Source organism: Typopeltis vanoorti, chromosome 17 (assembly GCF_054136105.1).
Source record: "Typopeltis vanoorti isolate ZY-2024b chromosome 17, IOZ_Tvanoo_1.0, whole genome shotgun sequence".
Taxonomy (NCBI): Eukaryota; Metazoa; Arthropoda; class Arachnida; order Uropygi; family Thelyphonidae; genus Typopeltis; species Typopeltis vanoorti.
This window is the reverse complement of record NC_143565.1, coordinates 64,487,328-64,511,007: the sequence shown is the minus strand read 5'-3', so window position 1 is coordinate 64,511,007 and position 23,680 is coordinate 64,487,328. Positions and strand designations below refer to the sequence as shown.

Here is a 23,680-nt window from a genome sequence, read left to right as displayed (position 1 = left end):
CAAAAGGAGTCTAAAAAATTCTGAAAGTCATATGTAATTCTGTATAAATTACACAAAGTTGAAAGATCAGAAATGAGTAAATTACTTTCAGGCAAGCTTTAATATGATTTGTGGTAAGCAATAGACTTTCATTTTGATGATTCATCATCATATGCAGGAGATTGTAATGAACCACTAGGTAAAAGAAAACCAGGACATCTCTTAAGAGATTCAACGATGACTTCTAAGGCTGGAACAGGCTACTCTAGGCCTAAATCCTTGACAAGCATGATGATGATGATGACGAATCATCAAAATGAAAGTCTATTGCTTACCATAATCATGGGCAATTTATTTATATAGAATTATATTACTTTCAGAATTTGTTTGGACTCCTTTTGTCACTTACCACCCTACCCCAAAAAAGTAACTTCATCCCCCTCACCACTTGGAAGCACAAGTTTCACCAAAAAATTTTAACATTTGTTTAAATACAAAGATTAATATTAAAAATTTAATTACTGAGTTAATAATAGATAGCCAGGCTTTAACTTATGTTTTTTTTTAATTTATTTATACTAGATGTATTTCCTCAACATGTTTCACTGTCTATATCAACATCTCCAGGTTGCTTTAACAAGTAAAAAACTGACAAAAAATAAATAAACATTTTCCAACAGTTGCTTCTATAAATTGAAAAGACTGGAATGATTGTTCAAGCACAAGTATCATTAGGCATGTTGCATGCAGTCTCTACATCATTGTGAAAACTATGTGAATGCTGCATAGGACAGGTATTTAATGTTATAGTAATTAATGACTTCCAAATGTCATGAAGGATCATTCCTTGGTTTCTATTAAGTGTGATTTTCAATTCTTTTCTACCTCTAACATAAATTTTATTTTTGGTTATGAATTATTCAGATATGTACAAAAAATCTTCAAATTTTTGTCGCCATGTTGAATTTATTAGAACAGAGATGACATTCTAAAAAATTGGGTTTAGGGGAGAAATATAGTTTAGAGAAATTCTTAAGTCAAAAAGGTGGAAAAGAGCATTATTATTAACAGTTTATCCTAAAATTAATGGATGGATTTCTTTTAAATGAAGCCAAGTTGTGGCATAGATAACTGATATATATATATATATATTCTTTCTTGAGAAAAGTTATGCATAAATTATTTTTTCGCTTTCGAAGAAAAACAGGTATGAGCTAATTAGATTGATACATGCCTAATGATACTTGTGACTGAAAAGATTGGAACTATTGTTCCAGTCTTCTCAATTTATAGATATTAGCAGCTGTTGGAAAATATTTTTTTGTTGGTTTCTTACTTATGTTAAGCAGCCTCCTGAAGATGCTATTAGCCATATAGATAGTGAAACATGTTGAGGACATACATACATTATAAATAAACTCATACAAGTTAAAACCTAGTTATCTATTATTGAAACAAATCTATTTGTAGTGAATCGCATATGAAACTAAACCATGTTTTTTTTTTTTGGAATAGCCTGTGTAAGTCATTGAATTATTATACAGGATAAAGGTTTAGTTGGTTCATTAGAGCTTTTAATCGAATGCTGTCTCCCCACTTTATATTTCCTGCCTTTCCACATTTAACAGAATATGGATTATTTTCAAAATACTAATGTCCTACCCTCTTCTCTATTAAACATTATTTTACTGCTGAAATCACCAAAACAAATGAGTCAATTAACAGATGAAAAAAGCCTGAAAGACAACTAGCAACTTCTAGAAAAAATAAAAACATGATCTTAAGTGATTTAAGCAGCTGCTGAAAAATCATAGCTACCAAATCTAAGTATTCTAGTCCCCAAAGAACTAGATATTAATTAATTTAAACATATAATCCACACTTTTATTAAAGTGTTAGGTCTGATGGCCTACTACAATCAAGAAATCTGGCTTGTCGATTACAAAAATTGATAAAGCATCAATGCTATGATAGAGCAGTTAATTCTATCACTACAATGTCTACTAATGTGACATTTTATTGCCAGTTTTTCATGTATATGTTACTTCTCATGCAAGATATTTGGTAACATGGCAACTTTGCAATGACTTTTGTCTTTTTACTATTCCACTCAGCGCATCCATAGTGTATTTCTTGAACAAAGCTGCATATGTTTCACATATCAAGGTGCATCTTAAAACTTCAAATTAAAAATAAATTTCAGCTCCTCTTCCCCAGTGTGGCGGCAATGTAATGTAATTATAATTTAGATAATGCATTGTATTGTAATGTATAAAACGCAATATCAACAAACAATGACTAAGACTCCATGCTCTTGATGTTATGCATCATTTCAATTCAACTGTTGTTACTTCATTCTTTTTTTTAGCATTTAACACTAGTGTATCCATTTCTTGTCCTGACTTAAGCTGGTGAAATTTGTCGACGATTGTATATATTTATAAAGAGCTATGGTCCACTAATAAATCCAAAAAAGAAAAATTCTCATACTTAGATAATGTATATTTTCAGAATTTTTAAATAATGCATAATCCATGTCCCAGAATGTAGGACAGAAAAATTTCAAAGAAAAGTTAAGACATCATACATAGAAAAAAGATAATAAAAAACCATTACTCCAGACAGAAACATACCTCATTTATAACATAATAGCTCAAAAGTGGTAGAGATAAATACAGAGACATGATATACCTATTTTGTATTAGGTATCTTCTGTGCGTTGAATTTGTTTAATTCTATAAAAAATAATTGCCTGCTGACACAATGTTAATTTTGCAAAAGAAATGACAAATATAAAAAAGTACAGAGATAAAATATCCAATATGGAAAATTCATTTCTATCTACATTTAAAGTATTTGCATATAATTTTTATATTTTTAACCACATACACTACTGATAAATCTGGTTTTATAACAAAACCATTATGATGCAGGAAAGTTGAAAACTTAAATCTAAAAATAAACAGCAGTGGTGCAGTATGAGTAAATAACTACTACAAAACAATGCTTGTTAACGTCTATTCCATCTCCTACCTTATCCACAGGTTAAAACACTAAATAAATTACGTGAAACTAAGAATTCAAATATTTTGTAAATTTATTAGATGGTGCTGTTTTCAGGAATCTTATATTAATATCAGATTACATCCATAAATTTAGAAGATAGCTTTGTTCTGATTTAATAACAAAAGCTTCTTTTTTTTAGCATACAAATGTCCACTAATAATGGAAACCAGCAGCATCACTTTAATGCAAACAGGCACATTCTTGAGCACTTTTTGGAGGACAGAAAAGCCAAGTAAAAACTATACATATGGCAGTGAAATGTAATTAAGTACAGATGTTACCAGGCTTGAACTGTTAGTTATTAGAGAAGATAAATAAACAAGTTTTCAGAAATGGTTTTGTTCTTAAGTGTATATTTTAGGAAGTATCCTCTTACCTACAAGAACTATGTACAATATCAGTGAGCTGTACAAATATTCTATATTCATGATGCAAGTTATATCAAAGTATTCTAATTTAAGCTCATAACTTCAGATTTCCTTTCACCAACTTCAAATAAAGACACTTAAAATGCATGAGCTATATACAATTCTTTCTTCAACATCTTGAATATGCACATGAGTAGTGCTTTTCTATGAACTTTCTCTAATAAAATGACACAAAATGTAGTGGGAGTATATAAAAAGCTGCAATTGTTTTCTTCCTAACAAATAACAGATCATATAAAACAGAAAAGGGGATTTTATGGTCATTTCCATGCTAACACATTGTCTTCTCCTAGCTACTTTCCTTTCAGTCAAAGATAATGCAATTATACTACATACTCAGTTTATTAAGGTCCAAGGAAGAGCAGCACTATAGGGACAGATGCTTCCTGCTTACAATTAAAAACACTTAGTCTTTTTGTAGGTCAAAACAATGAATTTTCCAGAAAGCCTAGGATCTCATATCCAGTTTAGAGAGGTTGAAAAATAATTTTCTGGATTAATATATCTGTGTCTTAAATTTACCATTTTCATAGGTTCATATAAAATCACAGAATGTTCCAAGCATCCGAACTCCAAGAACTTGCTGCCATAATACAATATGATATTGTTTCTGGCAGATTTATCTTGATGTGGAACTAGTCTCATTTACTCTGCACACCCCAAATTATGATTATGTTCCAGAAAGACAATATGCAGATATGTAAAAGAAACAAATATAGGAATCCAATTCACCTATCTTTATTCTGTGCAATTTATATCTGAGTAATCTTTGATTATTCTGTTATAATTGTCACATTAAGTTTTTGTTACTGACTGTCATACTTTGGACACTTTGCCATCTGTGATATGGTAGGGTGGGATTAATGTGGCTTGAGAGGGAAGTTGCCTTAGATTTGGTGTGACAGGCCTGTTGAGAGTTAATACTGATAACTGGTCCCCTGGAAATGGATTAGGGTGTATATGTGGACCTTGAATCACATGATTTGTAGTCAACTTCTGCTGGGACAACGAAGAACCAGGAGACATTGAGAGTGGCACCTGGGAAAAAACAGTTATTGGTGGAGCTGAAGGTACAGTTGTACCACTGAGATTCGTGGATCCTGTATTGTTACTTGGACCTGTACTGCTATGCTGACTACCATTATGGGTACTAACAGAATGAGCCATGCTAAGGGTTCGGACATGCATGGCCTGCCAAGAACAAAGACGAGCATGGAGCTCTTTAAATGTAGGTCTACGTGCTGACAATTCATGCCAACATTCTACCATCATAGCATAAATATGAGCTGGGCAATCTTCTGGACAGGGAAGAAGCTGCCTATTGCGAATCATATCAATCACTTCTTGATTGTTATAACCATAGTAAGGCTGCAAACCATAGCTAAATATTTCCCACAGTACTACTCCAAATGACCACACATCACTTTCAGTTGTGAATTTGCCATACAAAATAGATTCTGGCGGCATCCACCTAACAGGCAATAAAGACTTTGACTGAACTCTATAGTAATCAGAGGAATAAATATCACGTGATAAACCAAAATCTGAAATCTTAACAGTCAGACTTTCTCCTACAAGACAATTACGAGCAGCAAGATCTCTGTGTACATAGTGGTGCCCAGCTAAATATTCCATGCCTGCTGCAATTTGTTTAGCAATATGTAAAAAGTCTGGCAAATCAAGGATTTGTGGAGTTCCATCTTCACTACTTGCAGAAACATCAGAGCGTGGAGAGTGCATGATGAGATATTCATGCAAATCACCTTGAGACATGTACTCAAAAAGCATACAAAGTGGCTCCTCTCTTGTACAGACACCTAAAAGGCAAACTATATTGGGATGATGAAGATCCGACATCAGTTCAGCTTCCCTTTGAAAATCTTGCTGTGTTTTCAAAGTAGCATTTTCTTTCAGTGTCTTAATAGCTACTGGTGTTATACTTCCATTGCCATGTGCACCTAACAACTCACCACAGTACACTTTTCCAAAAGCTCCTTCTCCTAATTCTTGCAAGAATCTAATGGAAGTTAAAGGAATTTCTGCAACACGAAGCTGAGTACGTGGAATAAGAGCTTTCATCTCCATTTGCTGATGTTGTCCCTGTTGACTAAGAGGCCTAGCAGGAATCTTAGTGGTCTTAGCAGGAGGAGGAGAAGGCTTATTTCTTCTGCGAACACACCAGAGACCTAAGAGAAGACCAAGTAAGGCTACCAGAGCAATTGTTGGCAGCAAGATGTAGAGCCATAAGTAGTCAACTGAAAAAGAAAAAAAGGAAATATGTAGCTTGCAAATGAGTAAAACATTTTGATTTTACGTATTCAATCAATACAGCTACATAAACTTAAAAAAACAAAAACTGATTACTAATCTATAGGATAATTAAAATAAATTATATCCATTCTATTGATGTTCTGCAATTTTTTAAAGACATTACTAATATCTTGAATAGGAAAATTTCACATTAAAATGGTATTTTTACCAGAGCATGTGAGAATAGGAAGAGGGTATTCATGAAGTTGTGCACAGAACTGAGAATACAGGTTTTCAACAGTCAACTTTTTTCAACACCAACAGAACTATCAACTGGCTGGTAACAACTACTATGGATTTTGCCAGTCTAATGTGGATCTGCTAGAACCCAAGCAGATCTCTTCACATCACCCACGTCTGGATGCATGCCACAAAAGGGTTTGGAGAAACTTGTACTGTTGTATTTGACATGTCCAAGGTATATGATAGGGTCTGGCCCCGAGGGATCCTCAGCAAATTACTATTCCATATAGTCTACCTTCCATCCTTTGTAATTATATTGCCAGTTTTCTCACAAGTGATTTACAGCACGATGATGGAAGATATTTTATCTTCAAATTTTCCTACTAATGCAGGTTTTCTTAGGGTTCTTATTTCACCCACCTTCTTCCTCATATACATAAATGACTTCCTCTCACTGACCTCTTACTCTATTCACAGTTTTGTTATAATAGCACCCTCAAATCCTATAACTAACTTTGCAGAAATGTCCACCTTCAATACTTTCAAAACACAATTTTGTCTTTTTTATTCTTATAAAAAAAGACCTTTCTTTTTGCTTACCTTAGATAACACTCAGCTCATCAGTCAAGACTAGATCTCTTCTTGACTGACACCCTAAACTCTTCTGGCACAAACATGTCACTTTTATAGCATCATCAGTTACCAAAAAACCACAGCATCCTTTTTTTCAAGATGTTACTTTCATTTGTCCAGCAACCAACTCTACAGAAATCCCAAATCCAACAAATTTTGGACTACTGTTCTTACATTAGGGGTTGTGCATCAAATATCTCTAAAAATCTATAGAAAAGAAAATGAAGACAATGGTCCTATGCTCAGAGGAGAGTTAGCATGAACAGTAAATTCAGAGGAAGAGCTGTTTAAGAAAAGGTCCAGAATGTTGGAAGACAACAAGGATTATACTGGTAAATAGGTGAGCAATTTGTGTTAGGTCAATACAGACAGCACATAATTTAGTTTCTCTTAAGTTTGAGAAGGGAAGCTGATGTGAATTGTAAACACTGAAGTTGCCAAGGCAGATGATTTCATAGATAATTCCATAGTAAAATTAATACAATTTTACCATTTTGTATGGTCAAAATTAATTTTTAGTATAGTCAACAGCAAAGTTAGAAAACTTTTCTACTTTTCATCTATAAAGAAAAGAAAGTACTTTCTTTATAACTCATATTTGTATCAAGATTGACTTAACCAATATCTGCACATCAATAAAGGGTGTGTAGAACCTGTTCCCTCACCTCCATTCTTTTCTTTTATAAATGTTAAAACTTAAGGACTTTCATTTTTACACATTAATTGCTAATGGTTATTGCTGCATAGGTACCAGCAGTTTTCCACTGATTATTATTTAATAAAATGAAAAGACAGAAATCACAGAAAAAGTATTTGCAAAAAAAAAAAAAAAATTTTTTTTAATTAACGGAGAAAGTGAAACAAAGTTATACAAATTTATATATTTCCTTTACCGAATATTCAGTCATGTTAAATAACATCTTAAAGGAAATCTAGCTTATTGTATCACAACCCATGATATATCAGTATCATAGGTTCAGTGATACAATAAACTGACATATCATTGCTAAAATACATAAATATTTTTAACTGAGATAAGAGCCAAGGCTTCACTTCGGCGATGCAAAATTATTCAAATTTAGTGGATATTGAATCCCACATTATTTCTTAGCCAAATAAGAAACTCTAAGATAGGAAATCTAAGAGTTTCATGCCAAATATAGAAACTATATAAAGTTTTGGCGAGTCCAAGCATAAGTCAACACCTAGTAGTACATGCTGGGGCAACTTGTAGTAAAGGTGGAGTAAGCTCCGATTAACTGTCCTTAGTATTTTCCTGTAATGTAAAACACATCTCCTAGGAGATGTATTTTTTTTTTCATTATGGGAGGTGGTCACTACCCAGATCAGTTTCGATGTTTATTGAGGTCTTCAGTAAGCAGGACCCAGAAATACTGAGGTTGCAGTGATATGGAGGTTATTTTTTTACTATACGAGTCGCCAAGAGGTGCACCAATAAATAACTGAGATAAAGAGCCAACAGGCTTTTTTATATAGTTATAATTATTATTCAAATTTTTATATAATTTGAATAATAATTATTTTTATTTTAATTAAAAATGAACTCCTTATATTATTAATAATAGACATCTATAAGTTTAACAAATTAATTCCTTTATTATATTTAATTAAATAAAATGAGTCTAATCACTTGTATTATTGTGTTGTTTCACCTGTAATATTGAAAACATGTTAGCATTTCAATCATCCAAATTTTTTTTTTACTTTTCAAAGATGCAAAGCAGAGTGAACTAAGGGCTGAATAATCCAGAAACCCTGCTTCAGAGATCAAATATGATACTGTAATTTTTTGACTTATGAGGTTTTGTTCCAAACAATCCTGTCATAAAATTGAGAAGGCCATATGGTGGAAATCACTACTAATTTAACTTTGTTCATAATGGAATAACACAATGCACAAATTATAACATAAAATTACTGAATACAGTACTGTAATAAATAATGATACATCAATGATACGGTCAATGAGTTTAAGGAGTGGTATGATAGACGTGTTTCTTAGGGGGGGGATCTCCCCTCGATGAGTCTTGACAGACTTTATGTTCTTAGGAAGGACCTCCCACGATGAGTCTTTCGACTCCATGGAGGCCTGAATAATAATAATAATAATAATAATAATAATCAATATAGTCAGTGGTGAGCTATGGAAATTTTAACAAAGGGCTCACATCGTGGGAAAAAAAAAAAAAAAGCCGTATTTCACACAAAAACTTTTATTAATAGAGCTTGTGTACAAATTCCAATCAAAAAGTATGAGAGGACAATCATCCTCTAAAGGCTATAATTTTTAAACAAATATTTCATGATCTAAACATGAAATATTTGCATACAATCAACCATGTTAATTTATCTTATATAAGAAAAACATTTTTTAACTATCAAAATATAATAAGAATGAAATCTTTTATAAAACAATTGATTGGCTACCAGAAGGGAGTAGGATAAAGATAGTGCATGCGCTTATTTTATTTTCAAACTTGGGTGCACTCGTTATGGAGGAGTTGAAACAATAATTCCAAATAATCTATACATTCCGACTAGACTAATTTTTGTTAGGTTACCATGAGTTTGTCGCTTCAAAAATATGTTTCAAAAAAAAAATTTTTTTTTTGAAAAAATTAAAAAAACAAGAAAAACAAGGGACTTGCAAATTTGAGAAAAATTTAACAAAGGGCTCGCGCGAGTATACATCTTCTAGTGAGATGTGCTTTACATTATGGGAAAATACTAAGAATAGTGATCAAAGCTTTAACCACCTTTACAATGAGTTGCCCTGGTGTTGTACCATCTTTAGACTTGAACTTTGTTTCAGGCGCAAACTTAATTGTTTGCATACTTGGGATTAGGAGCTAAAATAACCAAGCATATAAAATTGCTTGGTTATCCTAATATACAATATACCCAAGTTAAAAATTTATTCCCATATATATATATATATATATATATAAACCTGTTTTTTTTTCAAATTAATTTTCCCACACTGCCTCAACTCCCCAATTCCCCCCCCCTTCCTTTTAATAGCTTAACAGCAGAAGTATGCACATTGCAGAAAGAAGACAGCCAACAACTTCCAAAAAAGGTGTATGTGAATTTTCTTCCTCTACTATTCTGCATATATTTGTCTCTATAATACATCTGTAATGCCCTAAGAATTCTTGCGTAAAAAGTCAATGACATTAAAAAAGGAGCACTCCTAAACAAAAGTAGGCAAAATAGCCTTAAAAAATAATAATTAACAACAGATATCATAAACACAACTTGAAGCAAGTAATTTGCTGTTTTCATATTTCATGAGTAACAAACACAAAAGTGTGTGTGTGTTCCACAACTGAAGAATATTCAATATAGCATAAGAAAGAGGAAAGCAATTACCAGACTCAACATTTCAGCTATGCATCATAAAATAGCAGCAGTGAACTTCAAGCAACATAAAAACTGTTCATTAAATAAACTGGGATCACAATTTATTAGACCATACATTGTTAGTAAATACAATGTTGTTGTATCTTGAAATCTTGCACATAAGTTTCCTGAAAATGAAAATTATCCAAATACAGTAATTCCTATTTAAAGAGAGTGCTGAAGCCTTTCTACACCACCCAAACTTAAATTGTATTGACTGTTTATCTACTGCCAAGATTTGGGAAAGTCATCTTTATAAATAGCAATGGCAAATCATTAGTGTGTTCCTCCTTGCTTTTTTTTTAATATAATGCTATTTCATTCCATTATCTAAATTTTAATTTTTTTGTGAAACTAGAACAAGGAACATTAATCATTACGATTATGCACTGATGATGGCCCGTTAATTTCTGGCCAAAATATTTGCAATTATTATTACAAGACACCTCCAGGGAGTCCAATGACTCATTGAGGGAGGACACCTCTCCAGCTTTCACCACTCATTTCACCAACTACAATGAACCACAACTACAATCATCATCTACACCAATGCCATCTACTTCCTACCACCACCACTAGTATTTCCACAGATAATCACAAACATCCATGCCCACGGCAGGATCAAACCCACAGCCTTTAGGCTGGAGAGCGGATAAGCTAACCACTTGGCCAACCAGGCTGGCCGAGTGGTGGTTAGCATATTAATTTTGTGAATACATGTGTCCAATAATCTATGATGAATTTAGTTATCTTGCACTAATTAATTTTATGATTTTTTTTTTAACTTGATAATAAAACATGCACAAATAAATTTCTAATAAGCATTGGCTAAATTTTATTATGTCATAAGATAAGCCTTTATGTGCAAACAGAAAAAACATATGACATGTGAATATATTAATCTTCAGAAAAATCCTGAAGATTAATAAAACTTATCCAACCATGGTACAGCACCATTCATAAATCTGTGAAAAAACCTATTGACTTATTGATACATATCAGGGCTGGTTGTGGGAGGACTAGGGGACATCCATGGAAACTGGGCAAAAGTGTGGTTAGTAAAGGTGTTAGAGCTGGGTTCTTTACTTTTAGAGTAGTGAATGAGTGGAATGCGCTCCCTGAGTCTGTGGTGGATGCTGTGACAGTGAATGAGTTTAAGGCGAGGTATGATAGATACTGTATGAATGTCAAATAGTTGTGATGAATATGATTTGGGGCCTCCCTCGATGAGTCCAATGACTCCCTGGAGTTGCCCGTAATAATAGTAATATCATTTACATATGGAGGGGGAAGAATCTTTGGGCAAGTTAGAGCTTAGCGTAATTTGTCACGTCCTGGTCATATGAGTGGCCATCCTGGTTGGCTATGTGGTTAGCACAGCTGCTCTCCAATTAATAGACTGCAGGTTTGAATCTCACCATGGGCATAGATGTTTTGTGATTGTTCTTAGGTAGGAGATGAAATTTATCTCCTAGTGCAAGATCTTTACCCCAATTACTGCAAGCCTAAAAAAGTTTCCATGCCTTGTCTTCAGAGAAGGGTTTCTGAACTATGTAACAAATAAAACAGTTAATACAAAAAAAAAAAAAAAAAATTAATACAACATAAAAATAATCTTTAACCATAATAATGTTTACAAAAAATCTTTTGTGGATGAAGAAACATGGAGACCCACAGAGAGGGACTTTTGCAGGTCAACAGCACCTAAATATATTTCTCTCTGAAAACATTCACTGAGGATGCATCCCAACATCCATTAGGAACTTATTCCATTCAATGGACTTCAACATGCTTCCTGACACACCCTTAATCTAGGGATGACCCAGACCTTCCACTTACCTGCCACACACAGCAAAATTTTCCTTGTATCTATATCCATTCTTCCTTACCAAATTTGTACATTTCCAACATATTTTCCCTTATTCCTCAAACCCTGAGGATCACATAAATGTCTTCATTTACAAACTAATTACACCAGAAGCATGTCTGGTGTAATAAGTAAACAATAAATAAATACTGCTTAAGAGTCGAAGCTAGATAACTGGGAAGAGACGGCATAGCCTTTTAGAGAATGCAGAGAGCTGACTAAGGCTTCTGTCAGAATGCCCAATCTTCACCTTGTAGTATATCCCATTAGGGACTCAACATGGAAAGAATGAGGATGCACTGGCAATTTGAGATTTAGCTGACCAAGCTATTCTTATTAGCTTAAACTGAAACACAATGATAGTATAATATGATGGAATTTCATGCCAACTGAGTCCAGTTGGCATGAAATTCATTGTCCAGTTTCATGTCATGTCCTCATTTAACTGGACATGACATTGTCCAGTTAAATGAGGCCCAATAATGAAAACTACTGGACCAAACCCCAAATCATCATCAGCAGAATTCAAGAAGGGTACCATCAATGTAGGAGATACCACCAAAAAAAAAAAGTGGAATTGGTAAGAGAACTAGACTGATGGATCAACACAATATGTGTTACAAAACAAAGACAAAATTCTTTAAGCTGTTAAATTATGTAATATTGAGACAATAATGACCAAAAAAAGAAATGAAGGAAAAGCTACGGTATTCAACACTGAACACAAGGATAACCATCAGAATGCAGACAATTATCAGGTAATGATGTGGACAAAGTTGAAATGGGGAATAAATTAAAGAAGCCAAGAAATTATATGCTTGGCTTAATTCTTTACCAGTTCTGAGTAGCAGACCTTCCCATAATGCATAGCATTATATATATCCAAAAAAGGGACGTTCTTTGCGTTATAGGATACTAAGACAATTGATATCAGGTTATTAGCCTCTATATATACAAATAGCCCAGTCACGAAAATATTTCACGTGCAAAGTTTGTTTGCTTACACTTGATTAAACTAAGAATATAATTCCTTCATCATGAAAGTGTAAGGAGAATGAGGATCTAAAGCGTGTTTCAGGTGGTGAGAGCAATATCATTAAAGAAAGTAAGAATATAGAAATAGTGATGTGATAAGAAATTGTGAGGTAGTACCAGATAGGTGTGAGAGCGATGTTGAAAGTGTAAACGAAGATAAAAATACAGAATGGATGGATGATTTAAATGTAATAAAAATGGTGAGATAGATGCAAGTAGTGAGATCGCACGGTTGAGCGGAGTGATACGTAGAGCAAAGCGGCAGCTGGAGCATATGCAAAAATGTGTACCGAACGGACCAACTAATAAACGGCGAAAGTCTGATAAGAAAAATAAGAGAATGATTGTAAACATAAACAAAATGAAGGAGCGAGTGCTGTACGGAGATTCGTTATTAAGAGGTGTGATAGTTGAGAGTTTGAAGAAATCGTACCAACCGGGTGCAAAAATTAAGGACGTCAACGAGTCTATTAGAGCACAAAAACAGAGAGTGAAAGAAATGATAGTGGTGGCAGGAACAAATGATTTGAAAGAAGACAAAATGGAAACGATAGAGGATATGAGGGCAGTGGTGCACCCAGAGGGGGGGGCAAGGGAATCCGAGAGGAACAGTTCATTTGTTCATGGATGATGCAAAGTTGGGTAGGGCAATAATGAATGCAGATGATGTCAAAATTTTGTAGGATGATTTGGATAGATTGCAGGTCTGGGCTAAGGAGAATGGATGTCAATTTAATGTGGCAAAATGTAAGATTATGCATTTTGGGGTGAAAAGATTAGCAGCAGTTTACTACATTGGTGGAACTGTATTCCAGGAAATTGATGAGGCAAGAGATTTAGGAGTGTTGGTGGATAAGGAGTCTAAGTTTAGGGGGCACATTGCAAAAGTGGCCAAATCAGCTCATCAAATCACTAGGTTGCTGAAGAATACTTTGACGAGCAGAGACAAGCATGTTATTGTTCCTCTGTATCAAGCCTCGATAAGATCCCATCTCGACTACTGTGTCCAGATTTGATCACCTAGGTTTCTTCTTGATGGGGAGGAGGTTGAGAGGATCCAGAGGCAATTGACCAAGATGATAGCAGATCTCTGGAATGAACCTCATGAGAACAGGTTGAGGATTTGTGGGTTGCAAAAATTGGTGGAGAGGCCAAGGACAGAAGATATGATTGAGACATTCAAATTACTGAAAGGTTTCTATAAGATTAATTCAGAAGATATTTTTGAGAACAGGGCAGGTGGTGGGAGGACTTGAGGACATCCATGGAAGCTGGGCAAGAATGTGGTTAGTAAGGGTGTTAGAGCTGGGTTCTTTACTTTTAGAGCTGAATGAGTGGAATAAGCTGCCAGAGTCTGTAGTGGGTGCTGTGACAGTGAATGAGTTTAAGGTAAGGTATGATAGATACTGTGTGAATGTTGAATAGTTGTAATGAACATGATTTGGGGCTTCCCTCGTTGAGTCTAAGGACTCCCTGGAGTTGCCCGTAATAATAATAATAATCATGAAATTCCAGACATGTACCCTGAAGAGTGCATAGGATACTATGATAGTACTACATGAAAAACTTACATAATTACCAACAATTTTCTACAAATCAATCTGTTAAGATTTCAACATTATCAGGTCTTATATTTTGGTCTTCTAAAGCACTTTTTAGGCAATTTTCAATTCACCTATATCTTGGTTTTCCTCTAAGTCTTTTTCCTGCCAACCTGGCAGAGAACACTTCGCTGCACTTTTGCTAATCTTTCCTCTCCCATTCTGTTTAAGTAACCATACCACCTGAGATTAGCTCTGCTAACACATTCCTGGATGCTAACAATGTCAAGTTCTTTCCTAATATCCTTGTTTGTAATATGATATTGCCTTTGATGCTATCTGTATACACCCCTAATCTTTCTCAGGATTCTCATATCTGTGGTCTTTAGTCAAGTGTTTTATTTCTAACCCAGGTCTCAGAGTTATAAGTTAAAATTGGTTTGAAAACTGTCTTGTATACAGCTAATTTATATATACAGACTAATTTCTCTCTTATTCCATATACGTTTATTCAGTTGACTTCCTACCATATCAATTTTGTTTGATTTTGTCTATTTTCATAATTAATTTACCATCTTCACTAAAAATTGTGCCTACGTAGCTGAAATGTTTTACTTGTTCCAATGTTATTGCTGATTTTCAGACCAAATTTATTACAATAGTTATTCAATTTAGTGAGGGAATCTTGCAGACTTGTGTTGGATTTATTCAGAAGTATAACATCATCTGCATAAAATAAAGAGCTGAGATTAACATCTCCAATTTTGAAACCAGGCTTAATACCACTTTCCTTCATAATGTGATCTATATAGATAATCAATAACAGAGAGGATGATGTACATCCTTATCTGACACCAGATTTAACATCAAGCCATCTTCCTGTATTTCCTTCAATTCTAAATGCTGACTTACAACTCAAATAAAGACCAAGTATTGCTTGATATAATGCCTCATTAACACCATATAACTATAGCATTTTGAAGATCTGCAAAACTTAAATACAGATCTTTGTCATATTCCCACAATTTCCCAATATTTGTTGTAAAATGAAAATGTGATCTTGACAGCCTCTATTTGGCCTGAATACAGCTTGTTCTTCACCAAGCTTCATTTCCACAATCTTTCTTAACTGTTTTCAAGTATACTTGCATAAATCTTACCAGGAACACTCAGTAGGGAAATACCTCTCTAATTCTCACATTCAGTTTTATTTCTCTTTTTATACGTATTCATTGGATATGGATATGTAATATAATTTCTTGGCATCTTTAATTTATAGCATAAACAAGTGAAAAAACAACATTAACATGGGGAACATCTATGGTCACACAGACGGTTCTACAAGGAAGAAGTGGAGGCATTTTTTAAATCACTAGGGAAGCCTGCTAACAAAACAAAAGTTAGTCCTTGTTGGTGATCTAATCAAGAGATTATGAAATGAACACCCATGATATAGAAATAAACTGAAAAAATTTGGAGAACAGAGCAAAACTAAATAAGTACCTGCTGGATTTCTGTTTGTGGTGCAGACTACTCATTACTAACAACCTGCTCCGAAATGCACGAATTCACGTGGATAGAATATACAAAAAATAAGTCATTCTTGATAGGAATATTTTCACACTGGTTCAACAGTGGATTTGAAGTAAAAATTTCATAATTTTGTTTCAATCGGGATAAAATTAAATACATTGAAAGGAAAAATGTATTTAAAAAGAATCAAAAGCTTTCAGAGGCGAACTGTAGACTCAAACATGCAAATATTATTTAAGAAAATTATTAGAGTTTGAAGTTAGAGTTTAATCTCTCTGATTTCAAAAGGCTCAGGTTTAGAGGTTCAGTGGCAAACTGAAGAAAATCATGACGATTCATTTTCAGGGAAATGTGGAGAAGTCCAAAAGGATAGAAAAATCAGAACTCCATGATGGATTTGGAGTTAAAGATGCTCTCAGGAAAAAGAAGAAACATAATGATCAAGCCCAACAGGTAAATCAGCACTTAAAATGCAAGAAATTGAAGCAATGTGTAAAAGTAGCTAAATGAAAATCATGTGAAGATTTTGGTAGAAATATAGAAGGTAAATATCAGGAAAGGTTTAAAGTATTCTAGAGACAATTGAAAATGTTTAGAAGTCGAATAAAGAACTGTAAAAGGAATTAGAAATTACAAAGGGGAAAGATGAAACCTTAATATTCTAGATGTGTGAATAATTCCTTGCAAAAATTGCTAAAAGAAACAAGAAGTGATGGGACAATGGTAGTAAATATTTCAAGAGAAAGGAAATCAGAAGTACATATCAATACTAGAAATAGCAAAATTTATCAAAAACTTCAAATGTGAAGGCAAATGGAGTAGAAAATACTCGATCAGAAATGCTCAAAAATGGAGGTATAAAAGTTTTTCAGTTCCTGCACTGCATAATCCAGAAGTAATCATATTTCTGATATGTACCCTCATTGGTGCACAGGATATTATGACAATACAACATGAAAAGTTTAAATCATTACTAACTTCCTATCAACAATTTTCTACCAAATGAACCTGCTGCATGTCAAGACTCCAATACTGATCTCACAATTGAGTTTTCTAAAGGCATTTCTGACTATATCAATCCATCTAAATATCTTCCTCTGAGTTTTTTCCTCCATCTGGAAAAAAAAAATTTTTTTTGCTAACCTTTTCTCTCCCATTCCATGACTATACTACCTGAGATTAGCTCTGCTCACATTCCTGAAGTCATGTGTCAGAAGGTTGAATTGTAGCATATGGAGTGGAGCTTTTAAGGTACCCCCACCTCACACATCCTTTTTTTTTTTTTTTTTTTTAAAGAAATAAAACTGAATGTTAGAGTTACAGAAAATTTCCCCGCTAAGTGAGATAAGATTTATGTTAAGCATACTTGAAAAGAGACTAAGAAGAATTGTAGAAGGGAAACTTGGAGATGAACAAGCTGAATTCAGGCCAAATAGTAGTTTTAGGATCAGTCAAATATTGAAAGTTTTTCCATTCCGTTATACTATAAATTAAAGAGACATATGAGACAAAAATGAGACATATTGATCAATATGTCTCATTTTATCTAATATATCTCAAATGATCAATACCGAGTTGACATTTGAGTTGCAAATCAACAGTAAGAATTGAAGGCAGAAGATAGTTTGATGTTAATTCAAGTGTGAGACAATGGTGCATGTTACCTCCACTACTACTCATGTTATTCACTATTTATATTATTATTCGTGACACCTCCAAGGAGTCCAAAGACTCATCGCGGGAGGACACCTACTGTACAACTCTTCGTCTCCACTACTACACAGAACCTCTACTACCAATCACCTACATCAATGTCATCTATTGCCCACACCCACCATCATCACCGCTAGTATTTTTTGTCTGTATGCGGGATGAAAAATCCGAGTTTTCGAGAGAAAAAACCCTGCTACCTCCGTATGAGATCGGCTAACTCACCTTCAATTGAAAAAGTCCATATAAAGATTCCTCCCGTCACAACGAGAATTGAACTTAGGCCTTTTACAATTGAAGGGTGCAACGTACTGTCATTCTTCCAATTGCGCTACGGAGGCGCTTCATAGGAGCATATGAATCATCGAAGAAGAAAAGTGGCCTGACATTAAAACTAGAGATATTAAACTCAGCTCTTTACTATATGCAGATGTTAACCATTAATAAATCTACTATCTTCAGGCTTCACTAATTACTTTGAATAACTGCTATAATCTATTTGGTATAAGAATCAGCAAAATAAAAAGGCTATGAAAATGGGCAAGAACATTGAAAACAAACTGCATCCTAAAATATTTTACCTAGGGAATGGGTAAAACATTTCAGCTATTTAGCGACAATGGCAAGTTACATACAGAAATAGACAATGGAATAAGAAAGCTGGTATGGAAGAGACAAATTAATAAATGTATATGGAATACAAGAGTAATCAGTCAAAACAATTTTAGCATAATTACAAATCTGAGAGCTGGGTTAGAATAAAACACTTAAAGACTAAGACCTTAGATATGAGAGTTCTGAGAAAAATAAGGAGAGTGAATAGATGGAATTGGCAGATCCTGGAACATATGAACAGAGCTAATTTAAGGTTGTATGGTCTCCCATTTAAACAGAATGGGAGAGAGGAAAGGTTAGTAAAACTTGAGTTTATTCTCAGCACCACAGGAAAACGACCAAGAAGAAAACCATGTACTAACAGGTGTTTAACAATGCTTTATAGGCAGAAATCACATAAAGGACAAAGTTCATTGGCAAAATTATGTTACTCGATCTTACTGTCTTAAAATGCTGAACTTTAACTTTTGCAGTCATGACCAAATAAAATATGACCAAAACTTGATGTGACCAAAGAACACACAATGGCAACAAATTCAGGTACTCATGCAGCCTTTGTGACAAATGTTTCTGGTTTCATAATGCTAGGATTGCCAGAAGACCATTATATATTTGATTATATTCACAAGCTAAAGGAACTTTTCTGGGCTGTTGTTTTAGCTGGTTCCAAGTTAGTTGATTTTTGAAGCAAGTAAACAGTGTTCTTTTCACCCAGAAACTTAGGTTTTTAAGCTCAGAAAAATCAACCAGAGAAATCACTATTTCAAAAAAATACCGGTTAGGATGACATATATGGTCATCTTTTTGTACTCTCATCTTGAAGTTTTCAAACTCATCAGTGGCCATTAACTCAACTACTAATGACTAAAGATGGAATTTCATTCATTAGAATATAAACTGCTCCTTGACAAAAATTTTACATAATATAAAATTATTTATAAAAATAATAAAATCAATAAATGAAATAAAAACTATCAAAAATTTTAAACATAACGAGTTTTTCCTATTCTATAATTTTCAATAATTTCACACAGGAGAGGTCATTCAGCTGGAGTATACTAGTATCATGATGGAGAGAAAGGGTAAGAAAAAAACTAACAATGGACTGAAAGATATGCACATTATGCTCTTTATGAAATATATAAATGAGCAGGTTGCTCCAAAATGAATAAAAAAGTAATGTTTCTTATTCATATATATCTCCAAGACAGAAGTCTCAAATTATAGGTCACTCAGCATCTCAGGAGTCGCAGTTAAGGTATGGAGAAATTGGAGAAAATCAGAACATGACTGGGTGGATAGGAATATGATACTCTTAAGGGACAACATAGTTTTGTGAAAGGTAGGTCTTGCCTTAATAATTTGCTTACTTTTTCATAATCAAGTGACAATGAAGTTGGATAAGGGAAATGGATCAGTGATATTGCTAGACTTTGTAAAAATATTTAACAAGATTTTATGTATAAATAATCATCCATTCAGGGATTTAGACCTGGTGGCCTGTTCTGGTCTCATTCCATCTTTGCCTTGGTCATCCCTGACTCTCATATTCTCCAAATTGGAGCAAATGGGAATGGATATGAATCTGGTGATTTGGATTAGAGAGTGGTTTATGGACAGATATCAAAGAGTGGACTCAGTACTTGGTCCTCTATTATTTGTATATCAATGATATAGAAAATGATTTGACAAGAAATATTCAGCTGTTTGCTGCCAATGCTAAACTGGGAAGAGTAATGGTAAATGAAGGCAATGCAGGGATCCCGCATGACTTAAAATAGACTAGCAGTATGGGGCAAAAGTAAATGGCTGCCAGTTTAATGTGGCAGCCATTTACTTTTTACCAAGTGTAAGGTGATGCACTTCAGGAAGAGATCAGAAGCTGTGTACTATATTAATGAAACTGAACTGCAGGAATCTCCTACGATGAGTCTCCTGACTAAATGGGGATAGCTGTATAATTATAATAATAATATATATATATATGACATACACTTCTCCCCTCGTCTCTAGAAATAGAGTTGCCCTTGCATATGATATACATCACAGCACTCCACTGTACCATTTTTAACAGTCCCCCCCCCCTCAAATTAATAGAACATTGCTCATTGGAAAGAGGAATTTGCATATGAATTTGAATTTTCAATCAATTCATTGAACTTGCATTTTTTATACTGGAAATATGGTTTTCATTTTTATTTCACTTTGGTACAGTCATCACAAATAAATAAAAAGTATAGAAAACCAAAGTCATCATTTCTTTCATGAAATAATCAAATACTTTTCTTTTACCTGTCATTTCAGAAAAATATTCAATGCCCTTCAATATATAGTTCTTTTTCACTTGGTTATAAAATAAATTACACTTGCCAAGAAATTATATTCTTGTTTAATCCTTAATCAAGTGTAAGCAAACAAAGTTTGCACATGATATATCTTCGCTACTAGGTACTTGTAAATAGAGGATAATGACTTCACATCAACTGCCTTAGCATCCCATAATACAAAATCAATTTCCTTTCAAATGTGCTTAATACTATGCATTAAGATATGGTCACTATCCAAACTGGTTTAGTTCCCATACAAGTAAGCCTAGTCATGAAGACTTCATGTGAAAACTATTTGCCTACACTTGGATCAAGGATTAAACAAGAGTATAATTTCTTGGCAAGTATACTTACTTTATAACCAAGTAGGGAAATAAAAAAAAAAAAACCTTTGTATAACTATCTCTAATCCAGAGTATTTTAATAATATGGTGAAGTGTGTTGTTTCTGCTACTTGTATATGAAAAATATGAATTCTGCATTAATTCAACCTTGGTATATTTCTGGGTCTTCCTTCCACTGCTGAGACTGCAATAAAGGTTGCAACATCTGAGTAGTGGGTCTTCCTTAATGCATAGCATTATGCACTTCTGAAAGGAAGAGTGGTTTGCATTATGGGATACTACGGTAACTGATGTGAATTCATCTCCAAGTGTGACTAGACAAGTGGTCTAGTCACACTTGGAGAAAGGATTAAACAAGAATATAATTTATTCTTTAATATATTTCAGTCTAAAGTAAAGTCTCAGATACACTTCAAGTTTGGAAACAGACTTTGCAAAGCTTCCTAAATTGTTATTCCTCACGTGATTTTCAAAATCCAAGGTAAGCCTTGCTAATCTTTTAGAATTAGTTGGGTTTTCTAGGAAATAAACTACATAAACCAAAGTCTTTTCTCTCTTGGGGTTGTATGTTAAGAACATACATGCAAGATCATCAAAAATTCTTAAAAAAATTCCCTTACCTATTATTTGGAAATAGGTTTATAGGAATATTTTATTGTATTTCTTGCTAAGAAATACTTTACTTTACTTTTATTTGTGGTGGTGATTTGCAAAAGTTTGTACATGGGGGAGGGGGAAGAAGTTTATTCATTATATACAGTTTTGTTGCATTATGAATAAAAATTAGTCTTGGTGTATAAAAATGAATACTCCTATATATTATATAGAAAAAGGACTATATATGGAGATTTCCAACAAAATCTTAGTTTATCACAGACATCCATTATTGAGAAGATAGAAAAAAGCCACTGACAAAAAAAGGGAAAAAGCTATCTATGAAAGCAGTACTGAAGTAGTATACAATTCTGATAATTCGAAGAGTTTCTTTTTTTCCTTTTTTTAAATACTTAAGTGCAGTTCCTTATATGATGAAGAACAAAGTATAAAGAGTAAGATATTCAATTCTAACTACGCAATTTCTGCAAACAGAGTTCAGTAGGTAATGTGGCACTGGCTACCAAGTACAGCAGAGATGAGCTCCTTATACTACTTAAGGTAGAAAATCCATCTACAGCGCACTCTGCTTCCTTACTGATGGCATCGCGGATTTCATGGTACAAGAAGCATATGCTAATGAATGCTTATCTACCACTGATGAATCAAACTCCATTAAATGAACACCAACTGAAAAAAGAAGCAAGAATAAAATTTCTACATACTTTGACTTGGACAAAGGAGTGGGGTTGTAGTTTTAATATTAATAAGTGCAAGGTGTTGCATTTTTGAGTGCAGAAATGTAAGGCTGTATACTATGTCGACAGTGCCATACTGCAGGAAGTGGATGATATTCAAGATTTGGGAGTGATGGTTGACGGTAGACTGAAGTTTAGAGGGCATATTGCTAGTGTTGCAAAGGCTACATATTGTAGTGCTGCTACGATAAGAATTACTCTAACATTTAGGGATAAGGAAGTGGTTGTGACACTGCATAAAGCACTGGTCAGACCATACTTGGACCATTGTGCTCAAATGTGGTCACCTGGTTTTCAGTGTGATGTAGAAACATTGGAGAGGGTCCAGAGACGAGTGACTAAGACAGTATCAGGATTTTGGAATGCTGGCTATGGAGAGAGGTTGAAGAAATGTGGATTGCGAAGTTTAGTGGATAGGAGGAAAAGAGAAATGATATGATAGAGACAATTCAGTTAGTGAGAGAATTTTATCTGATTATTCCAGATGAGATTATAAAAAGAGTAGAAGGCAAGAGGGGAAAAACCAGAGGCCATTCCTGGAAGTTATGTAAGAGTGTGGTGAAGATGGGTGTGAGGAGTAGATTTTTTTACATGAAGAATTGTCAGTGAATGCAATGTATTACTAGAATGTATTGTTAATGCAAGGAGCATCAAGGATTTTAAGAGTTGGTATGATAAGTATGTTGTCAGTTGAATGAACTTCCAACAATTAGTCTATCAACTCCATGGAGGGTATAATAATAATTATAATCCAGCACTCTTAAACCCTTAGCCCAGCTTCCCCCCACCACCTCCATCCCATGCTGTTTCAGATAATTATCATGTAAGCAGTTGTATAAATTTCATTTCTTCTCTCTCTCTCTATGATGATTCCTTTTCTTTTTTTTCCAGTCTGTGTCTACAGCTAGTCCCCATAATAATTACTGACCCTGCAAGTATATGATAATTTGCAAAGGTTTGACATTCATTCACACTTGCAATTTTTTTTTTAAAAAATAATAATCCTATCCATAAAAGGCTGAAAACCCATCTCATACTAATAGGTGGATTAGGAAATACAGCAATCCTTTTCAGACTAAACATGCACTTTTTCTACCCCATTCAGGACTCCAATTAGAAAGGTGATCTCATATTGAATAAAGAAAATCATCTACTACTTGAACACTTTTGCAAATAAATTAAAGATACCAAGAAATTATATACTTGATTTAATCCTTTATCCAAGTGTAAGCAAATAAAGTTTGTGCTTGAAGCATTTTCAGGACTGGGGCAACTTGTGTTTAAGGTGGTATGACTTCACATCACTTGCCTTAGTATCCCATAATGCAAAGCAA

The 23,680-nt window shown here is 33.9% G+C and overlaps 1 protein-coding gene across 1 annotated transcript in view; it reads right to left on the bottom strand.

Annotated features, from left to right (window-relative positions):
- Positions 1-4,289: 4,289 nt before the first annotated feature.
- The window catches only part of LOC150097447 (tyrosine-protein kinase transmembrane receptor Ror-like), a 347,787-nt gene continuing 328,396 nt past the window's right edge, over positions 4,290-23,680 (bottom strand). The window contains exon 11 of the mRNA XM_090406920.1: positions 4,290-5,728. Coding sequence (XP_090263046.1) covers positions 4,290-5,728 — 1,439 coding nt within the window. The remainder of the gene's footprint in view (positions 5,729-23,680) is intronic.